Source organism: Tyto alba, unplaced genomic scaffold, assembly GCF_018691265.1.
Source record: "Tyto alba isolate M040663 unplaced genomic scaffold, T.alba_DEE_v4.0 Super-Scaffold_45, whole genome shotgun sequence".
NCBI classification, from domain to species: Eukaryota; Metazoa; Chordata; class Aves; order Strigiformes; family Tytonidae; genus Tyto; species Tyto alba.
The window spans coordinates 1,228,935-1,251,242 of NW_024881321.1; the positions used below are offsets into that span (position 1 = coordinate 1,228,935).

Here is a 22,308-nt window from a genome sequence, read left to right on the forward strand (position 1 = left end):
CTTGGTTCCCAACAGCAAAAAGACTAAGAAAGCCACAGAACCAAGCAGCTAACCTCCACACATTTCACATCAAGGAAGACATGAACAGTCTCCACAGAAGAGCTGCGCTGCTGAGAACAGCTGGAAGTAGAATGAGCATCCTGGCAGTGTGGGCATGACAGGTCTTTGTACAGCTCAGGAGGTGTCAGGGAGCATGTGCAGCATTAGCTCAAAGGAGCGAGTTTTCTACCGACCCGTGGAAACCCCTGATACCAGGGGAAGGTGTCGGATTTTTTCCAGCAGTCTCCTGCAGACTGCTGGTCTCCACCCACCATCAGGTTAATGCTCTTGCTTAAAGACAGACAATTGTCTTGGATTAATAAAATAGGGATTACCTGGATGTAGAGACATCTAAACTCCAAAGGATCCAACAGCTCATTAGCATGACAGCCAGCTGATACCAAGTAACTCTTCAGAGTATTATTGCTCTGCACAACAGAACTCCATGTAAGTTTATTTGAGAAGTTGTATCTACACAGAAATACATTAAGTACATCAAAAGGAGACTGCTTCCTTTTATACTGAAGCAGCAAGGCATTCTCCAGGAAGAGATTAATTTTACATGTCTCCCTTCTTTTGACTTTCCCTTACGGTTCAACAAAGTTCACCTCCACAGCAAACGTCTCGCTATAGACTTTCCATGTTTTAGACTTGTGAGGGTTATCCAGCTCGTTCCTGGGAAGGTGGAGTCTGAAAGACAAAATTCAGTAGCATACTTTAGGCTGAAAGACATGCTTCTCCTTTCAGTCAGCCAAGAGAAATTCAAGCTCAGCCCTGAAATATTAAATACAGCCCCAGATCTTGAGTTCAGACATCAGCCATGCCTGCACAGGGCTTTGGATCTGAAGTCGTCTCAGAAACATAGTCAATCTGATGGGTTTGTAGGTTGTTGGTTTTTTGTTTTGTTTTGTTGGGGTTGTTTGCAGAGCTCCACAGTGCAAGATTGTTAGAGTAAAACTAGTGTTACGTTCTGCTCAAGGCCTCCTGACGGGATGCAAGTGGGAAGAATTTAACAACTGACCTTCCCAACAGCAAGCATTTGATCCAGTAATCAGTCAAGCTCATCAGGCATGTTTTCCACTTTTAATGCTTGCCAAATTCACATCTAGTTATCACTTAATAGCACTTACACATCAGCTGTGGCTGAATTACAGGTACAGAGCCCTAACAGTAGTTTCATGTCTGATCAGATCTAGTCCACCTCAGATCTACCAGAATTCTCTAGGCAGAAAGGGACTGAATTCCGTTTAAGAGAAGGTCTGGTGGGCTATCTTCCCTAGCCTTGGAGGAAACAAGCCCTTGGATGAAACTTTTGAGATGGCACTGTTGCAGGACTGTCAGGCAGCAGGCATCCATTTCTGCCAGCACTGTTTTGGTCTAGCTAGATGTCTGCACCTAGACTGCAGGTGCATTGCTGGCTCAGCAAACGAAGCTTAGAGCTATGAGTCTATGTTCATAACTATCCCTCCTCATGCTCTGCTGGGATCAGTTAAATAAAAATAATTTCCTTCATACTCCAGTCACGGAGAACACAATAATTACCTCACATGTTAAGTTCACTGCTCCTCTGTCTAAATCTGTCAAGTCTGGTAAACAGAAGAGAAGGATCTCCTGCCTCTGCATTTCTACATCACTCCCCATGCAAGACAGACAAGCCCAAGTTTCAGTGGCTGGAGCTTCCCCAGGAGTTCTAGCTTCAACAAGAAAAGCCACAGTAATTTCTGACTTCAACAAAAGCACGAGAAGCAGTAAAAGAGCCTTTGTTTGGGATCCCAAGCATCACTCCCTCCAACTCAGGTCTTAATACGTTTGCCTGCTAAGCCGCCGAATGAGTTCCAGCCTCTCAGGCAGCCATGCTATAAAGGATGGCAGAGTTGCCCTTGGATTGAATAGGCAGCATTACCTTTTTGAAGTCAAGTTCATTAACAATGCTTAGAGTGCAGAGGAAAGAGTCCAGTGGATTCAGGTAATGGAAGATAAAGAGCAGCTCACATATGTTTAAAACACTTGGCACAGTGCAAGCGAGTGTGCACCAGCTGCCTGCTCCCCCGTCACAGCTGAGAGCCAGACTGGTGCCCACGCAGAAGCTAAGGCAGGCTGGAGCAGCCAGCTACCTCAACCTTCAGTACAACGCTTATGAGCTTGCGCCTCCGTTCAGACACCAGCAGTTAGGATCTGAAGGTAGTCACTGTGATCACTTACCTGTTATTTTCAATAAAGGAAGTGTTGAACCAGAAGAAGAACGGACAATTGTCATAGCCTTTTGGGAGATCCTAAAAGGAAAGGCCTTGTTTAAGGACTCCGTGACTCAATTTTTGCAGAGCAGGAGTACCTACCCGCCTCAGTGGTTTGGTTTACAAAGCTAGTGCCAGAGTCAGTACACTCGAAGAAGCCAAGTATCACACCCAAGTCACTGTTTTCATTGAAGTTGTTTTAGGACTACATTACTGAAACTTAATGCAATGAAGGGAGACCCATGTGTCCTGGGTTGAGTGAGTGGTGGAGTTTTTTGGTGGCAGGGGAGGGGGCTATCGGGGCGGCCCCCTGTGAGAAGCTTCTCGAAGCTCCCCCAGCTCCACGTCAGCTCCACTTCTGTTTGGGAAATTGAGCCCATCGGCTGCGCCTCTGCGATAACATATTTAAGAAGGGACGTGGTGACGGGCAGTGGGACTTGTGAGGAGGAGTTGGGGCAGCTGCATGAACACCAAGGTCAGTGGGGGAACGGAGGAAGAAAGGAGGGGGGAGGTGTGCCGGAGCAGAGACCCCCCTGTATCCTGTGGGGAGATGGCAGGGCGGCCCCCCCCTGCCACCCATGGAGATCTACGGTGGAGCAGACGTTGATTTATGGCCTGTTGCTCCTGCTCAGAAAATCAAGGTTCTGTGCCCGAAGAAGGCCGGGGTCTCATGGGAAAAGGCAGCCCCACTGCTGTAATTCAGCACTGGGGGGATTGCAGCATGCGGGGGGTCCCACGCCGGAGCAGCTCGGGAAGGGCTGCAGCCGTGGGAGGGAATCCAGTCGGAGGAAGTTAGTGACCCATGACGGAGCAGTGTGGGGAACGCTGTGGCCCGTGGGAGGAATTCAAGTCCGAGAAAGTTTGTGGAGGACTGTCTCCTGTGAGAGGGGGACCACGATGGAGCAGGGGGGAACAAGTTTTGGACACTCCCCTCACCGAAGATGAAGGAAGTGGCAGCGCTGACTGCACCCCCCATTCCCTGCCCCTGCGCCCCTGGGGGAGGAGGTAGAGATATTGGGAGCAGAGCTGAGCCCGGGAAGAAGGGAGGGGTGGGGGAAGGTGTTCTCAAGATGTGGCAATGCTTCTCACTGTCCTACTCTGTTATGTGTTGTTAGTGTCTGTAATAAATGTATGGTTTTTTTTCCTTCCCCTAACAAGTCTGCCTCTTGCTCGTGATCATAAAAGGGGGATTTTCCCCCATCCCAGTCCTATCTTGAACCCCAAGCCTGGCTCTCTGTCCCTTCTCATTGCCGGAGGGGAAGGGAGAGAGAGCTGCTGCATTGTGGTTGGCTGCCAACCAGGCCTAAACCACAACACCATGTTAGAAGCAGCAGGCACTCAGCTAAGATGTCTTGGTTGTACTGTACGAACAGCCAGACGCCTCCCCTGCCCGCACAGGCTGCTGTCACAACCTTTGCTGCACCCCTCCCTGCACAGAGGGGCCACCCCCCGCAGCAGGAGTGGGGAGGAACAGGGGTTCTGCCCCAGGCAGCACAGCCAGCCCAGCTGCCCCTTGCACTGCAGCCCCTCCTCACACTCGAGCGAAGGTCCCCGTGCTGTTATACTTACGGAACACGACTCAAATCTGACTTTCACATCACCACCGATAACAGGGCTGTCTTCCAAGCCAATAACTACAGAGTCACTTTCAGAATCGAAGAAGAGCTGGATAACAGAGTATTACATTTATGAAAAGTTACTGCAGAGACAAGGGACCAATTCATGACAATTCCTACTCATCCCTGGTATAAAATATAACAGCAGTGCTAGAGTAATAGCTAACAATTTAGACTACTCAGAACAGAGTGGGTTACTGCATTTATTTGACTTCTAGGGAAATCTTTCACTATCTTGCCACTAATTTGCCTGTGATTTAGCAAAGCCTAGCTTTTTCATCCTCTCAGAATTTACAGCATCCACTTATTTAGACAGTTTTATATCCAGTATTCAACTTTTACAGGAAGATATTTTTGACTGGTAAGTCAGCTTTCAGCTCCTGTGACTCAAGTGACACTATTTCATAGTACTCTCACCTTGCAGTTTTCTTGACTGGCACATACACATTGTAGTACAACTTGCTTCGCCACTATTATCTGCACCTTCATATCAGTTCCGTTGCCTTTCCCAACTCCTAGGAAGAAAAGACTGCATTATGCGATAGAACACACATTACCTGGAAACGTAAGCGGTCATGAAACCAAGTGCAATCATACTCAAGAGTGCCTTCTCTCCAGAATGCCTTGCTACAGACTTTAGAGAACTCAAATCCTAAAGGTAGCTCAAGATTCAGTGGTTGACAACTGTATTTTGAAGTAGCAGTGAATCCCACTAGTGGAGCACGAACAGAATAACGTAGAGGCGAGTTCCACTGATTAAGAACAGCGGTTTGAAGTCCAGATGAACAAGCAGTGCTGAACCTCCAGCCCTTTATCAAAATGGCCAGTGCATACATACAGAAACAGGTATGGTTATCAAGCTGAGAAACATTAGTGAATCCAGTTCCAGACGTGAAGTCAATCTCGCTTGAAGAGTGATTCCTCTCCCAAGGGAAATCCCAAGAGCGGGCTGTACGTGAGCCACCATTTGACCAGACACCCAGAAAGTGACAGAATACACGGGGCAATTGCACTCCAAAACGCTCTTCATTTCATTTGAACTGTGCCATTTTAATTCTCAAAGCCCATTAAGTCTATATTTGTACCATGGGCTTAGCAAGACAGACAGTAGAGATCAGCTGCCCATACTAGGAAACCATTACCAGATAGAGGAGTGCCCAAATTCAAGAGTTCTTACCATGTATAGAGTAGATTTTGAGGTTTTTTATTTTGAGTTGTCTCTCTGGTGGGAGTTTCAAGTTATACTTGTTTTTCAGGATCTCATAATACCCAACATACCTACTCTGTAATGCAAAAAACCCAGATACATTATGCAGTTTCTGTACTCCATACAGACTAATTCTAGGCAAGAAGTAGGATTAAAAAGATCTTCTATGCAAAGTTCTTAGCTCTAAGTCCAAATCCAAGAAGAAAGCAGCCATTTGTTCTCCTTCCCCTCCCCAGTTCAAACAATCCTCTACACAAATTCAACATCTACATTTTCAAGAATTATTTAAACTTCATGTTTTAAGAGGAATTCTGTACTTCAAGTTCAGCAAGAAGTGAGGAGCTTTTATATTGTCGCTTTAAAGGGCAGAATGTTTAAATGTACAAGATACTTTCATTTTACAGAAGCACATTCTGAAGGACAGGTGTACTTCCATTCTATTTTATGCCAGCAACTGAAGTACCTCTGTCACCAGCTTCATCTCACACTACACAGGGATTCAAAACGAGCAAAGCCCCAGACTGTGGTCCGAGGCAATAGCTTTAGTATTTCCTCGTGAACGCAGTCTGCAGAGGATCCACTCCTCCACCCAGCCGTGGCAGTGCCATGGCCCTCCCCAGGCCAGGCTGCAGGCTTCGGGGCACCCTTGATAAACAGCCCGACTGTCTTACAAGGTCATGCTCCTGCGAGGGTGGGCAAACCCCCCAACAGACTGCCCAGACAGGTCGTGGAGTCTCCACGTGTGGGGATATCCCAGACCTGACTGGGCACAGCCCTAGGCAACCTGCTCTAGCTCACCCTGCTTGAACAGGGGGGTTGGACCGAAAGCTCTCCTACTCTCAACAATTCTATTGTCTTAGATACTATAGTTCAGACTTGATGATAGTACAGAGAGAGGCATAAGGAATGTGCTTGGACAAACGGGAGCAAGGGAAGATACAGTGCAACCCCACCAGCTGATAGTCTTCCAACCCTTTGAGAAAGAGTACAGAAAGTTCAGGAGTTAAGCATCAGTAGGAACTACATATCTGAGACGAGGCGGGCAAGGTTGGGTAGCAGAAGCGCTCACAAAGCTCGTGTTGGTTTGGCTGCTGTTCCCAGACCTGCTCACACTTACCTGGGATGGAGTTTCAACTCCTTGAAACTTGGTGCTTGTGCTTCTATCAGTTCTCCTCTCCCCAAAGTAGTCCAAACTTTCCTACATAGGAAGATAATTTAAAGGGTTAAGATACTCATCCCACCACCACTTCCCTTCCTGAGGAGGGGACAGTAAACTGGAATAACACTAGCCAATTCCAGTAAGGGAATACAAGTGAAAATGTGCAGCAGTCATTTTGGTACCTTCTAAAAGGAGGCTTTTAACTACAATAAGAAAGTACTAATTAGGAAGTCAGATCCATTAAGTCTGTCCATCCATGAAAGAGTGCTAAAAAGCTCACTGAACGAGGAGAGCAACATCCTTTTCAAGCAATTGCTTTAGAACCATCTAGACATCTCAGGCGGTCTGTGGCAAACTGAGCTGGGCACTAGTCCAGATCCTCACAAACCAAACTTGGAGAAAAACAAGTGATTAAATGGAGACACATTCTGGCCAGACTCCTTTCAGTGACCCAGGCCTTCTGCAAGCCAGGTCCCCAGATTCATACACCAGACCTGGGATACTAAAGCAGCACACGCATCTGTCCTGGCTGGGACTTGGTGATCTTTCTCCCTCTCCCCACAAGGGCTTCTTGCTGGAACGCTGGCAGTCAAGGCAAGACAATTTTTGATGCCTCACATTACTTAAAGGGAGGTCGGGGAAAAAATTGCGCTTAAAATCAGTGACACTATCTTTAGTGGAGCATGCTCAGAAGCCATCTACAGTTTAAGAAAATTGTACCTCCAGATTGTGAGTCTATTATGCCTCCAAAAAAAGCGCTTTAAAATTGCTATCCTGTTAAATGCTACTTTCCCAGTTCTTCCTTATCAAGAACAGTCTTCACCAGAAAGGATTTTACGTAGTAGCAAGATTTGCAAGAAGTTTCTTGTAAAACAAATTGTTCACAGTATCCTTTTTCCAGTATAGACTTTTTGCTGAGTATTAGTACATTTCACCAATTAAGTAAGTACTAAAGGGATATTTTGACTACTAGAAGAATCAAAAACAAACACCAGTTTTTACCTTTGCACTCTCAAACTGGTCACTGTCTATGAGCCAGGTACAGACCATTGTTCCAGTCCTGCCTGTATTAGAAGAGACAGGTTGAACTACAGAAGTTCAAAGGTATTTGGGATTATTTTTGTGAAGATGAAGTTGTAACTTTTGAAATAGAAGAGATAACAGGAGATGAGTGACACTAGAGCAGTCAGGTGCCTATATTTCTAGGAAGAATGAGTTAAAGACAATATACTGCTGTTTGTTAGCTTGTTCCTTGAAAGCAGTCCCCACATGTCTTTGAGGCATTCCTAGTGATACCTGGGAAGCTGGGCAGTATCTGCATACTCCATTTAGCAGGGGACAGTCAAGTGCACACTACTAGATTAGGTTATAGACTGGCACTTGCCAATGCTCTAAGCCTCAAGAGTTGCTTCTCTGCTCCAACTTTTTTTTCCCCTAACTCTACTAAGGCAGCATCAAGACTGCTGGCAAAGACCCCAATATAGTCTCAGTTCTGAATTTAGATTCTTAGAGGTCAAGTCACCCCTCCCTACACTTGTTGTTCAAGCTGGGTTTTGCCAGCAGGTAGTTTCAGTGTTCAGTTTTACAAAAACCTTTTAAACTGTGGTTTCAAGTGGGGGGAAGAATCTTCTCTATGTTAAGTAATCACCTGGTTTAAGCCAAGCCTGGTTTAATGCAGTAGGAACAGCAGGCAGCTACAAATGTGACAGATGTTTGCAGGGAAGTCTGGTTTATTTGCACAGCTATCAATGCACTTCAGCAGCCCCCACGCTACTACAGGTTGCAGAAAGCACCCACAGATCAGCTCACATGCAGTAGCTTAGACTAGCCTGTCCCCAGGAGACTACATTGCACTATCACATAATAACTTGTGTAACTACTGGATCTTAAATGAAGATAAGATCCTACAACATTCCACTCCTTCACTGCAAGAAATTAAAAAGCTTAAGGTATATTACAGTGCAGGATATTCAGTGTGGGTGGCTGGCTGCCAGGGAACCAGAGCAGCAGCTTAACACTTTTGATAGTCGCAGTGTCAGTAGCTCACTGTCCCCAGCCTCTCCTGGTAGACTGCTGTTCCAGCAACCAGGGCAGCAGGGAGTTACTGAAGATCACTTTAAGAGATCGGATGCCAGCTTAGATTAACCACCAATTCAGGCTACCTAGAAATGGGGCTGTGTAATACTAAACACACAGCACTACTGTTTCTAGTCATCACAGTGTCTGCAGGATCTGTCGAGTTACACTCTAAACCCATCTCACGCTACAGCTTAAGGCTGTACTGCCATCAGAGAAGCCGTGACAAGAACCATGTGTAATTTGTACCATACCCAGATTACACACGAGAGGTCATACCTTTGCCTCCTTTACAGTGAATTGCTACAATGTTCTTTTCATCTTGACTCATCCATTCACGGACACTGGCAGTGAATTTCAGCATGTCCCTTGATAAGAGGAGAATTAGTGGATCAAAGCAAATGCCCACATAGAACTACCATGATGTAGGCTTTTCTTGACAAGACTCACTGTAGCGCTGGGACATTGTGGTCATCAATAAAGATCCTTTCTACCCTGTAGTGGAAATACTTGGGGTCATAGCCTTTTTCGCCTACAAAAGAAGATCTGAAGTTATGCCAGGAAGGGGAGGAGGACTGCAACAAAGAAGTGGCTCATGACCTACAACTGCTAGTCTGAGCATAGATTAGTGTTTAAAGTACAGTAGTAAAAACAGACAGATCAAAGTGGAAAAACTGAAGTAATTTGGCTAAAGCCGTGCTTGCTTAGCTTCTAGTTTCACACCTCTCACTTGAGTGAAAATTCATCTCCAGGCCCAGACGGCCGTTCCTTTCCATATGGGTTATTTAGGGATCTGAAAGTTAAAGTTCTGGTTTACTGTCAGGGTCAACCACAGCAATGGCCACCTACAGAGTGGTAAAGCGCTGCTAACACCACACTCCTCCTCTGTGACCCCTCTTCCATCCCTCTGCTTGCTAAGGGACAGTTACTTTGTCAGGACTTCAGTACTGATGCTTCTATATCACACCTTGTCTGCTTCCAGCTCTGATGCTCTACTATGAAAGCAGAAACCACAGGATAGTTATTCCTGAAGTATTTTTCATTGGTTGAGCCACCTCTAAATACAAGAGGTTTTAGCTATTCACTCACCTCATTCTTCTAGGCTTTCATCAGAAAAACCCACCAACATCACACCAAGTTTGAGCCCAGGTTTAGTTTTCCACTTTAAGAGTTTTGGAACATAGAAGCAATTGTTCAGCGTGAATAAGAAAGTCTAAACTGCAAGGCATCCAGCATCTCCTTTGCAAGCTTCAGTACAATATATTAAATACTCAAAGTCAATAGCCACATTTAGGACAGAATGTAGTCAGAGACAGCTGTGTACTTTTGACAGACCTGAAATTCTTGGAGATCTGGTATTGCCAGCATCCTACCTCTAAGAAATACTTTTCTGTTTAGCAGTATTTCGATAGCTAAACATACTTACTGCAGAGATTGTAGACTTTATAGTGGTTTGCATGTTTGGTGTCCAAAAATCTTGCAACTTCCTAAAGCAATAACAAGATCCAAGTTCAGAGTAGATAGCGCTCTCCTATTTATTTCCACTGCCACCACATCCCCCCATTCCCCAAGCAGAGTCAGGAACTGCATTCACAACCCCCCCTTGGACAGCAGGCCTTTCCAGCCCAATGGCTCAAGTTCTTGTCTGGAATAAAAGTATTACTGCAACTGTCTTGCCTGCCCTACACATTTATGTTTCCACAATACCAGGCAACATAGCTCTAAGGGCACTAACACAGACCCTTTAAAGCTTTATTTAGATGAGTATACAGTTCTCATCACTCATACTATTTCTGGCCTGGGACAGAACTGACTTGATTCTCTGAAGCATTTCCAAGGAACAGCGGCATCAGAGCACCAGTGTGCACACTGCAAGATACATCCCACTAGGCTTAACTAGAAGACTAGAACACGAGCAGTGCAGCACAGTGGAGACCACCATTTAATCATTCCAACCAGCCACAAGAGCAGGACTAGGATTGACTTGACAATATAGTCTACATGCAAATTAGCAGGAACCTAGAAGTGAAACAGCATTCAGAAATATTGAACTTGGTAGATGAGAGGTTTTTACCTTTATAGGGTTCCTGTAGAAAGACTGCTTCCCAGAAGATGGAAATGACATTGCAATAATGCGATCTGTGGAAGAGACAGCAATCAGAAGTAACAGGGGAAACGCTTCCCACGTGTAGGAACTACATGATTGAGAGCAACATCATTACGAAACAGCTTATTTTTGCCCTAATCATAAGAACCACCTACCCATTTCTGACAGGTTTTCTTCTTCGTTTAGTATAGCTAGAGCAGGAAAATAATGCTTCCTGAAGCATCGGCTACCCTTAAGTGTCAGTCTCCACAGGCTCACAGGCAAGCATACTGAGTTAGTCAATGGTTTCTCAGCTCTGGTTCCCTAGGCCTCAGGAGAATTTCTATCATTACATACAGCATGTACAACCTCTCTCCCAGAAGGCTAATCCCTGGGAACAGTGTCAGAGTCAGGAATCCATATTTCACAATCTCACAGAAAAGGATTAGGTCTGGTTTGACTTCATATTTAAGTTTCATTAGTCTAAAACATTGCCTGTATTCCATGTCAAGCACTTAACTGAATAACTAGTGTTAGCAGGATATAACATGTTGCAAAGTGTCATTTGCTTCTACAAACCAGTAATGTAAGTGAGATCCAGGTCAAAGCCATCTTTCATATAACGCCTTTTGTTTTCAGAGACCTGTCAAAAGAGCAGGGTTAGTCTTCCAAAGGAATGCCAAAAATCAACAAGTGTTGCCTGTTACTAGGAAAAAAAACACCATCTAGACTCTGAAGTTAAGTCATGAGCAGCAGAGCCTCCCTTCGTTACAGCAAAGTTCACAGCATTAGCTAAGAACAACATTTATAGTATTAGCTCTTAGGTAGAGGCTCCATACAAAATTTTTACCCTGAGGTATCAAAGCTTGTTCTAGTGGAAAGAACACTGCAGATTCTTTGCAGACCGCAGCATGAGTCTCTCATGGCTATTTGAGTGTTTGGGGGCCGAGGGAAGGAAGGAAAGAGTTAGGGGCAGCATAACCAAGACTGTTATTCCCGAGCAAGAGGACATACCTAAAGCTTCAAGTACCACTTTAGTGCCCCTGATGAAATTAATAGGCAACTACAATGGACAGGGCTTCAACAGCTAGGTTGTTTTGGTTCTGCCTGGAATATGCAGGAGAAGCATTAAAATTCCCATCCTCCCCTACATGAGGGACAACCACCTATGTATAACACAAACTAGAAATCATCGATTGAGACACATGGTGGTGTTGCAATCATTTTGACACGCTGGCATTCATTCCAGGTCAAGATGCTGCTTACTTGAACACAGTTAAGAATTATTAGCTATAGAGAATTTGGAGGCAGAGCTCCGGTACCTTGCCAGGGGCACTGAACAGACATGCTGCTGGGGCAATATGATCAGTTGCAGGCCAATAGGCTGTGGGCAGTCGGGCTACTCACCACTGACAACTGCCTGAAGAAACAGATAGGAGTTGGAAACAGTGACAGTAGCCTAGAGGTATTAAGAGGCCAACTTACCATTCTCCTGGTCACCACTTCAAGTTGCTTCTTTTGTGAAGCCAGGCGAAATATTCTTATTAAGATGACAATTCTCAGAACTCGGAAGAGAGTAACCATTCTAGATGAGAGTCAGATTCACCATGAAGGAAAATGAACACAATTAAACTTAGATGCAAATCTTAAAACTATTTAAAAGATGTTTCAGAGACAGTTTAAAGCTTTGTTTCGTATACTTCTCAGGACTATGCTTGAAGAATACCATTGTTTTATTGAGGTGGGGTTTTTTTTTTTTTTTTTTTGGAAGTACATGTTCTGAACAGCTAACAGAAGTAGGAAACCCCCTATTTGGTTGAACAGATTTTCACAGGCACCTCTGCCCAGTAAGCAACGATTCCTTTAACACTACCTATGTTATTACCCCCATTTTTTGTTCCTTGAAGCTTGTTCTGAAGTATACATTGAGGTGTAAGTAGCCACCTGAAAAACAGCTGAAAAGAGAAGCTGGACATGACTTAAGAAACCTGAGAACAGATCAGTACAAACCCTGTGTTTAATCATTCAGCAACCTAAGCAGATGATTTGGTTTGAGGAACTTTGAACTGCTGTTGAACTTTGAAGCAGGCAAGATGCTTATGTGAATGGTTCTGCAGAAACAACTGACAGGGGGTGGCTGCCTTTGCATACCGTTAGGGACTAGGGCAAACTAACTTTCATTCCTTAAGGAGGTATGTGAGCATACACTGTTAAGGAACACACGCACAGACTTCAGATCCTGATACACTTCGGTAAGAATCCTGGTGAATACCTACAGTAAGGGGGACAAATGTTATGGAAATATTATCCCATCACCTCCAGTTGAAGACAGTCTGCTCTCCACTGATGTGGAGCTTAAAGTCAGAAAGACAAGGTTGTCCTGGACAACTGGAGGAAAGCTTCAGCTTCTCCCCCAGCTCCTTCCTAGTCCAGGATCACCCTGTTTTCAAGAGTTCCCTTGGAGCTAACAGCCGAGGAGATGAACCAACACTGGAGTGAAGACACCATAGGCCCTCTCCCCAGCCTGAACCACAAATGTGAGCAGTAGCTCTTCAAGATATAAGCAGTTTGCATTCTTCCCTTCAGGAAGTTAACCAGTTAAGCATTAGCTCCCAGACCGATACCCAGCTCTCATTCCTCAGTGTCCTTTTATAGGTCAGACTTTGAAGAAACACGTAACCCGTCCCAATGCACACCCAGCTAAACCAGACTAGAAATAGAGACCATACACCTCCCTCAGGGCATGTCATCTCTACTGACTGCCACTGAAGTGTCACCTGTCACATATCTGCTCTCATCCACATAAAAACTGCTCAGATTGTAATTATTCTGAGATGCATCAGGCGCTTTAAGACTGTTGTTTGCTTCCTGAGGAAGGCCTATGAGGAAAGAGAAGTGATAAACCCCAGGTAGGCTGCTGGGAATTAGCTGGATTGTGTGGACGCTACTGGAGCATTAGGTGGGAAGACCATCTCATTTCAAGATCTGGGATTTGGCCCAGTCCGAGGTATCATCTGGTGTCAGGTAGTAACACTTTGGTCATAACAGACCTGAAGAGCCCTTAAAAAAAGAAGCCACACAGAGGGCCTCAAGAATTGCATGGGTGAGCTGGTAGGCCCCAGCTGAGTATCTTCAAGAGCATCAGTGTGAACTCCTTTTTATGTTACCCAAAAGCCTATTCCACATTCCCAATCAGCAAATCAGAATACGAGAAAATTGCACCCACCAAATCTACAACCGGATGGGTCAAGTGTAGGATCAGGCCTACCACTAAGATAGCCTAGTAGAGACAGCAGTGCAGATTACCTTGTCACAGTGCTATTTCTCCTACTGGATGCTGTCATAAGATAAAAGCTGCTTTAGAAAAATGTGGCCATAGAGATGGGAAGTAATCATTAAACTCAGATTAATGTGTAAAAAGACCTAGAGGGAAAGAGCCTTTTATGATTCTGAGGCTGCAAAAGCTATTCCTTCAACAGTTCTACTTTCTGAAAAGTGAGTTTAGCCAGCATTTGAAAAGACTACTAGAACTTCCAGATGTTTGTCCAGCTCTGGATTCTTCAATAACTAGACCTTGAGTTGGCTTCTCCTAGAAGAATGTTTCCGTCCTTGTGCCCAGTAGCCAGTCGAACTGGGGGGCTGGTGATCTTTTTTAAAAAAAAAAAAAAAAAAAAAAATCAAGAGCTCAACTTCTCTCCCTGGCTGATACAAGTGAGTTTCACCAATTCAAACCCAGGACACATAACCGGTGAGAGGAATCCATTCCAGAACTACAATTCTAAGATTAGTTTATCTGATCAAGCTATAGAAATCAGATGGAAATATGACTTGAATTGACTTATGCACATAAACCACGTGTTTCCCCTCCCCATGGCATGGCTGAAAATTCCAACATATGTTACCCTGGGGCTCTTGGGAAAGCAAGGTGGAGGGAACAAGACAGTGTGACAACTCTTTCTATTTCAAGATCCATTAGATGGAGATCCTCTCTCAGTTGTCTGTTCCATTTGTTATTATAATCCAACCCCTCTTGCTGACCTTCAGTCTCCTCTCTACCAGGGCTGCTGCACACCTTCCCCCCAAAAAAATGCTTTGAGTCACAGTGTTTGATGGCCTCACTATTCACTTTTAGTTACCCCAACTGATGGGTTTAGGTCATCTCTGCCTTCAAGACGGAGATAGTCTACAGTATAACTGTAGGCCAATGTTAGGTGCCTCTGTCCTTCATTAGTGCGTACCACGAAATACAATCGCAGCATACTCGTGATCTGGTATGCACTGGTAGATACTGGTATGATCTAGTACCTAGCTTAGAGGGGGCCAAGAAAATTCTTAGAAGATTATCAAAGGAAAGAAAGCTCACATTTAACAGCTGCCATACCATTCTTACCTTGGTATCTGATCTGCTGTAGCAAGGTCAGAGAAGGAATACGTCATGCCAATTAACAGAGTGCCCACCACTATTAATGCATCCAAAATATTCAGTTTGGACTGGAAATAGTTCTGGAAGCTGAAACAGAGGAGAGTTTTAGACAGATGCCCATATGGGTAGCAAAGATTGAAATACATCTTTCAGGAAGAGAATCACCTATAACGGAGCTACTGCTAGAGACAAACTCTCCTGAAGGAGTCCTTAACAACAAGCCCTGAAGACTCACTAAGTAAATAATATTACACCTGGTCTACACACAAGTCACAGCCAAGCTGGTGCAGTTTCCAAGTGTACACTTATACCAAAAGCACTCTACGGATTATTCTACAGAAGAGTAACAGCCAACGTACATAGCCAAGAAAAGATGGGGCCGTTGTCTGTGATCAGAAAATTAGCCCACAGGGCATCCACGTTCATAGTCCAAGCTTGACGTATTGCTTCCTTACTAGCTGGAGGACTTGCCACACTGACTTAATCTGTGCCCATGTCTTACCCTTGAACAAACACCCTCAGAAGAACATCGATGAGAAAGAAGAGTGCTATTGCCAGGGAAACACCTTCAAGAATATCTCTAACGCTCCTCTTCTCACTGATGGCCAGATCCACAATAACAACTATAATGTCCACAAAGATAAGTACAACTCCAAATACTCTGCAAAAAGAAAAATACAAGTCACCTTGAGAGGTAGGAACGAATTGCTGACATTTATTGACTGAAGAGCATAAGCCCAGATTTTTGGTTAAGCTGTTCCAGCAAGAGTGTGTTCTCTTATACACAGGTTGAGATCTGCTTGCATAAGCAGCTGAAGGATTCAAACTGCATTAAAGTGATCCACACAGAGCGCATCATCCATGTGGAATTGTAGATTTACCTCGGACTCAGCTGTAGTTATTAACCTATAATCCCACAGCTACCTAGAGGCAGTGCAAACCTAAATGCTTTAAGGCAGATGAGTGTCAGTGCTGTCTTTCAGCTTACTCACCTTCCCTCCCACCTGTGACTTACTGTAGTCCCTGAAAAATAACCGTCTTTAACGGCTTACCTTGTTTCAGCACTTAGACTACATACAGCTGACCAACTGGTTGCTCAAAGGCTGCCACAGCCTGGAATAAGCCATTAAAGAGCTTTTCTCCAAGTTTACAGTTCTGACTTTCAGCTCTCCCTGGAGAATGTAGTCATAGCTGTTTAATACTTCTTTCCCAATGAAAGCATTTTTCTCAAGTCACCCTTTCTCGGGGTGGTAAAGGATGCAGTACTTTCCAGACAGACCAGGCTGAAGTCACTGTTGTTCAAGGAACATTCCAAGCTCTTACACCAGAAATCAAGACTATTTCTACCCTGCCCGTATCATTACAAGCATGATCTTTTACCTGAATCCAAATGACATCACAAATGGGGAAATTTTTCTCCTAATTGCACTGCAAAAGAAGAGAATTGGCATCAAGACAAGTGACATTTTGCTACTGGCATGAGACACAAGAGCACTGTTACATTCTTTTGGGTTTAGAATTCTGTATAGTCGTGATTTATTTAAGAAGAGATTATTCAGTTGCATTCACAAAGTATATAGGTTAAGACAGTACTCGAAGCAATGCTTTGACCACTTGTGAGAAAAAGTATTCACCAGCTACAGACCCGAGAAGTACAGCAGCAAGTACTTATGCATAACACTAGTCAGTGTCACAATTCCAGTGACACTAGAAGTCTGGCTTAATACCCACTGACAAACTTTACAAAGTGGGCTTATGTAATAGCTACTGGTCAAGACGACTATTAAAGGATAAACATCTCTTAAGGTATATTGTTCAAGATATTAGCTTCTTGTATCAGAGGATATTTTTTTTTTCCCCCCCCCCCCAGACCTGGAAAAAGCTGCACTTGTTAATAACTCTTGGAATAAAAGATGACAAATCTCTCTTCTACCTTTAAAAGGAAATACTGGTTTGGCTTTCAGATTGAAGACTCAAGTGTGTTTTAAGAAACTTAGTTGCTGGAGCCAAGCTCTTTCAATCGTGAGAGTTATCTCCAGCCTTAGAAGTGTTCCATCTCCTGTTTTCGGTTACAGAAGATTATCTGGAGTGCTTTAAGCCTTCTAGTTTAAAGCTAGGCCTTTGTGCAACTATCTCACTAGCTTAAAGCCTCTTTAGGCTACACAAAGAACAAAGGTAGAAGCAATTACATGCAAATCTCAAATTCTGACAGTTTACTTAACAGACTGGCAATTTGTTTTTCAATCTTGGGATTATTTAACTACTGTGAGCACAGAGACTTTTCTTAGACACTTAAAAGAAAACACCTTCTCCAAATACCTCACTAACAGTAGGACCTACCAAAAGTTCTGACATACTAGCAAACAGTACTGGTAGATTCCTTTTGTATTGTTCACATACCTACCCTATCTTTCCTGTTGTATACAGTTACTACACTTCCCCTCCTCACCACCATTAGAGATACCACTGTTACGGGAAGTCTTTGTCAGCTCAGCAATGCATATTGCACCCCCAGTGATCCTGAGCTACTTGTTTCCTCTAGGATAACTTGAGCACTGCATTTCACTTTGTGCATATCCTTAACACCTCAATAACTCCGTTTAAGACAAGGCTAGATGTCTTTGAAGTGCTGAGGAAGCATCTTGTTGGGCTTACTGAATTAACTCACACTTCTCATTATTAGGTTCATACTTTAAACTAAAAAGCAAGGTCTAACCAGCAAACGTCTGCACCCTCAAGCAGGAAGGGGATACTCAGGTCGTGGTACCCACTTTTCCCACAGAAGTCAAGGATGTAGTAACAGGTCTGTTCTTAAAGGCAGCCTAGCATAGGGGAGGCTGCCCTCGCATTTATCAATGTCTAATATCTAAGAAGGTACTGCAATAATTACACTAGCAGTTTGTTGGTCTATGCCTCTGCCCAGTCAATCCTACAGTGCAAACGTAGCAGGTACACCGAGACTTCAGCTTCCACAGTCTAAGGACAAGTACCTTTATTAAGTGCACTACAGACTGAAATATATGCACACCACTCCGATTCGGCCTGCCAAGACCTTGAATCAGTTGACAAGAACACGGCACATTTGCTCACATACTCGGCTTAAAGCCTCTGTGAAATGCATCTGTAAATTCCAACTTCTGAATTCTAGAAAGACGTGTTGTCACATAGGAGAACTGAGATAACAGGCTTAATCTTACTGTTCTTGAGCTGCAGGAACAGAGAAACAAGTCTACTCACTTGTCACTGACTTGACTGAATATGCTAGAAGAGTTAGTAATCTGATGACAGGAGTTAAGCACTGTTAGAAAACAACCACTTCAAGAACAGAGTTAATCACTAGCAAGTTCAGACAGGTTATTCCCAATGAGGGCATGATGCTTATCATTTACCCCAGATACCTCATTTCTCCTAATTTTCTCACCAGCATTTGCTCTTCTGTGCTCTCCCAAACTCACTCCTTTGGGAAAGTTTAATCAACACAGTTTGGACTACTCATTCTCCATAATATGATGGACTTGTAGCTAGTTCTTGGATTGGGCTTTCACCTCTAGAGGCACGAAGAAGCTCCCTGAACTTACTTGTCTTTATTATGTACTAGAACAAATGTCAATATCAAGTGATTTACTGGGCTTATCTCTACTTCAGCAAGCCATCTGCCTTCTTATTTTGTCTCAACATTTTCCACTTCTGGGGGTAAGCAAGGCTTTAATATATCATTAGCTTACTTGGAACAGCTGTCCGGTTCAATATCCTCATCACGACCATCATCAATCTTTACTGTGGGCTCTTCTGCTGCTGGAGAGCTGGCAATGGGACAAGGTAAGTCACATACTGATACAGATGTCAACTTTATACATTGCTACCCTTTGTTGTTCCAGAGAAAATAACATTACCTATCAGCCGAGCAGTGAACAGCAGCCTGGGCCAGAGCACAGGCACAGTACCAGGGGAGGAAAGACTTCCCATACATCGGCGCAGCAGAACCCCTTGGCTTGTGCTGACCTAGCTCCTGTCAGCAATCCACCTCTCAAAAGTTTTTTTGGGGGGAGGAAGGGAACAGATGCGTTCAGCAACAGGACAAAAGGCTTTGAAGTAGGGCATCCAAGAGTCCACTGAGGACTTAACAGTCCAGTCCAGACTCTGGAAGTGCTGGAAACATATGTATGCAAAATTGCCTCAGAGAGTGCAAATGACATTAACGCTATTACAGTAAACTACTTGTTCAGAGAACGAATGTTTCCACCAGGAAAAGCCATAGCACAGAGATGTTTTTGTGCAGAGCAGGATACCAGACCGGAAACTGGAAGACCAGAGCAGCAGCAGCTGAGCTAGTGCTGGAACAGCATATTTTGGGGGTAGTGGCTGCCTGCCATCACTTCCTTAAAAGGGTCTCTTTAGATCAAGTTTTTTTTCAGCCACCTGAGAAGCTCTGAAGGCCACGTGACGACTTCAGAGAAAAAGTGTAATACCCAAATCCAGGAGTTTCTAATTAAGCCTGCTCCACAGAAATACTGTGCTGCGTAAGAGCACAACCACAGTGTTTGCTGTGGCTCTGCCTCTGGCATCATTGCTTCTTGGGCAGGAGCAACGACATACAAATATTCAATATTGATGTTTCCATGCTGTTCTGAGGCAATAGAGCATGCCTGAAGTATTAGTGTAACAGAGGACCCATGTATTCTTCATCCTCCACAATGGACCCATGCACCAGCACTGCCGGCTAAACCCCTTTTTAAGCAAAACATTTAATGATACGTTTCCTACGGTTTCAGCAACCAATACGGATGGCTCGCCACCTGCACTCAGTACCAGCCTGAAGAGAGGAATGATTCCACACCCCACCAACAACTGTGGCATTTAAGGCTAATTTTCCAGCTCCAGTATCTTAATTTTGTTCCCAGAACTGAAGCGAAGCTCTGTCGGTGTATGGCCACTCAACTTTACTGCCCAGCTATTCTTACGGTATATTCACTTAGGAGTTTCCACTTAATGTACAGCTGAAATGCTTCACTCATTAAAACAGGTTGCTGCTGCCACAGCAATTTTGCTGCAGGTCACTTGCTTATACTTGTAGACACATGAAGTGCACCAAATGCCACCTTCTTATCCTCTACTGTGATTAAAATAAGCCAAAATAAGAACGAGCAACAGCAGTGTTTTGGGTTAGGAAGCCAATCTTCAACACAAAAAGAAAACAGAAGCCAAGCCTGAGTACACTGTTTCCACTGTGCTCTCACACAAAAATTCAGTTCTAGATAATGCTTTCCTCAGAGGGAGTTTGTTTTGCTGAGCACTCTACATCTACTTGTTGTCCAAGCTGGAACAAACTCTCAGTCACAAGCTACCACATCTAGTCTTTGACTACTGAAATGGAAAAGAAGAAAATGAGAATATACTAGAAGAACTTATTTCCTCCCCACACACACTCTCCACACAGAGCATAAACTTTTCTGACTGCTCACAGCTAAAGGGAACTTCAGAATTGAGGCTTTTAAGGAGAACGGAGCAAGAGCATCTTGCTCAACAAGAGACCTTGCCAGTGTTTCTGGATGCTAAAAGAAAGCAGGATTTACTGCCATGAGCTTATTATACCAGAGCTGGGTGCTCTATACTTCTTAATTAGTTCTTAACTGCTTGCAAGAAGTCAATCAAGACAGCATATTGCTCTCAAAGATACCACTCCTCTCAGACAACAGCATTTTAAGGGAGAAATACAAAGTCTATATGCTATACAGGCTTCAAGCGCTCTATCATTACTCTCCTTGTTATATTTAAAGCACTAAGAAACTCTACACCGGGGACCACACGCAGCATATTTCAATCCCAAACCCATGCAACGGCGCAGTTCATTTCACTCACCTGGATGATTCTGTCAGCTCAGCCCCTTGTTCATACCTCACAGTTGTCATTTTGCCCAGTGTTGCTCTGCTGATCTTAAGAGAAGCACATCTAATTAATGAGATATGAGTACCAAAAAAAAAAAAAAAAAGAAAAGAAAAACACACTAGTGAATACCAGCATCCTCGAGCAGCCTCAGACTTATGTTACCAGCGGACAAGCTTCTGCTTAATTCTCTGTTACCTCCCTCTGCCCCTCCACAGCTGACAGAGGACAGTCTTTATAAGGCTCGTGAGAGCCAGCACGCCCCGCAGCACGGCGGGTTTTTTTTACTATATCCAATACGCCACCGCAGCAATAAAGCGGCACCTTTACCTCACGGCGAAGCGCAGGAGGGGCCGCGGGGACCCGCGGGGAGCTGCCGGCGCCCGTCGGCTCCTCGGCGGGGAGGCCCGCGCCTCCGCTCCCCCAGCGCGGCCTCACCGCCCCGGGCGGGGGAACCGGCTCCCTCCGCGGCCGGCGCGGCCCCGCCAGCAGCCTCGCCGCTGCCCCGGGGAGGCGCCAAGCCGCCGGGACCCCTTCCCGCCGCGGGTCCCTCAGCCCCGGCGCCCGGCGGCCCCCCCACACGCGGCCCCCCCACACGCGGCCCCGGGGAGCGCGGCACAGGGCCCGCGGTGCCCCCCCCCCCCCCCCCCCCCCCCCCCCCGCCCCTCACCTCAGCGCGGCCGCCCGCCACGCTCGAAGCCGAGCCCCAGGCACCCGCCCCCCGCAGGCTCGGCGGAAAGGTGCGTTCGGCTCCCTGAGGGCTGTTCTAACCGACACCCCCCCGCACACACACAGACACACAGACAGACAGACACACGCACAGACAGGCACACGCACAGACAGGCACACGCACAGGCACAGACACACACGCACAGGCACAGACACACACGCACAGGCACACACGCACAGGCACACGCACCCCCTCCCCGCACACACACCCCCTCCCCACACACACCCACACACACACACACACACACACACCCCCACACACACACACCCACCCCCCCCCCACACCCACCCACCCACCCACCCACCCACCCACTCCCCACTCCCCACTCCCCACTCCCCACTCCCCACTCCCCACTCCCCACTCCCCACTCCCCACTCCCCCCCCGGCCGCAGAGCCCCGCTCGCTCACCCGCCCAAACCGCACCGAGGCACAAACCCACCGCGGGCCGCGGTTAAATGGCCCGGCGGCGCCTCACCGGGGCCGCCCCCGCCCGGCCCCCCCCGCTCACACCGGCCCCGGCCGGGCCCGCCGCCCTCCGCCGGAGCTCCGGCCGTTCGGGGCTGGTCCCCTCCGCTCCCGCCGCGCTTTCGGTGCCCTTCAGCGCATCTCCCGTGGCACGGCGGCTGCCGGGGGCTGCGGTGGGGCCGGGGTTGGTCCGCGGGGGGGCTGTGGGGCACGGCGGCTGCCCGCCCCCCGGGGCCCAGAAGCGCGGCACGGAGCGCTCAGGTTTTACCGGGCGCCGGATGTTTTTGCAGAATCGGAATCCCGCAGGGCTGGAAACGGCGCGTGACGCGGCCCGGAGCAGCAGCCCCGCACGGCGGAGCGGGGCCGGGGCCGGGGCCGGGGCCGGGGCCG

At 46.1% G+C, this 22,308-nt stretch overlaps 1 protein-coding gene across 9 annotated transcripts; it reads right to left on the reverse strand.

Annotated features, from left to right (window-relative positions):
- Positions 1–462: 462 nt before the first annotated feature.
- On the reverse strand, positions 463–22,292 carry LOC122152396 (phosphatidylinositol 3,4,5-trisphosphate 3-phosphatase TPTE2-like). 9 transcript variants are annotated; one of them, XM_042806185.1, is made up of 19 exons: positions 21,980–22,292; positions 20,700–20,789; positions 18,566–18,643; positions 16,221–16,268; positions 15,343–15,501; positions 14,808–14,927; positions 11,903–12,002; positions 10,997–11,060; positions 10,406–10,470; positions 9,758–9,818; positions 8,782–8,863; positions 8,611–8,699; positions 7,258–7,319; positions 6,214–6,294; positions 5,067–5,172; positions 4,307–4,404; positions 3,843–3,938; positions 2,242–2,312; positions 463–729 (listed from the first exon to the last, which is right to left on the reverse strand). In XM_042806185.1, exons 2-19 carry the CDS (start codon positions 20,747–20,749, stop codon positions 627–629), a joined length of 1,533 nt encoding a protein of 510 aa, XP_042662119.1. In that variant the 5' UTR covers positions 20,750–20,789; positions 21,980–22,292; the 3' UTR covers positions 463–626. The 9 variants fall into 9 exon arrangements, with proteins under 9 accessions (XP_042662119.1, XP_042662125.1, XP_042662120.1 ...); XM_042806191.1 differs by having other exon boundaries at positions 20,700–20,773; positions 21,964–22,292; XM_042806186.1 differs by having other exon boundaries at positions 21,962–22,292.
- Positions 22,293–22,308: the final 16 nt, after the last annotated feature.

Excerpts from the sequence above, each read along its gene's own strand:
- LOC122152396 (XM_042806185.1), bottom strand. The coding sequence starts at position 20,749 with ATGACAACTGTGAGGTATGAACAAGGGGCTGAGCTGACAGAATCATCC. Across the intron at positions 18,644-20,699 it reads GAGCTGACAGAATCATCCAG|CTCTCCAGCAGCAGAAGAGC; the intron begins GTGAGTGAAATG and ends TCCCATTGCCAG. Across the intron at positions 5,173-6,213 it reads GAGTTGAAACTCCATCCCAG|AGTAGGTATGTTGGGTATTA; the intron begins GTAAGTGTGAGC and ends TTTGCATTACAG.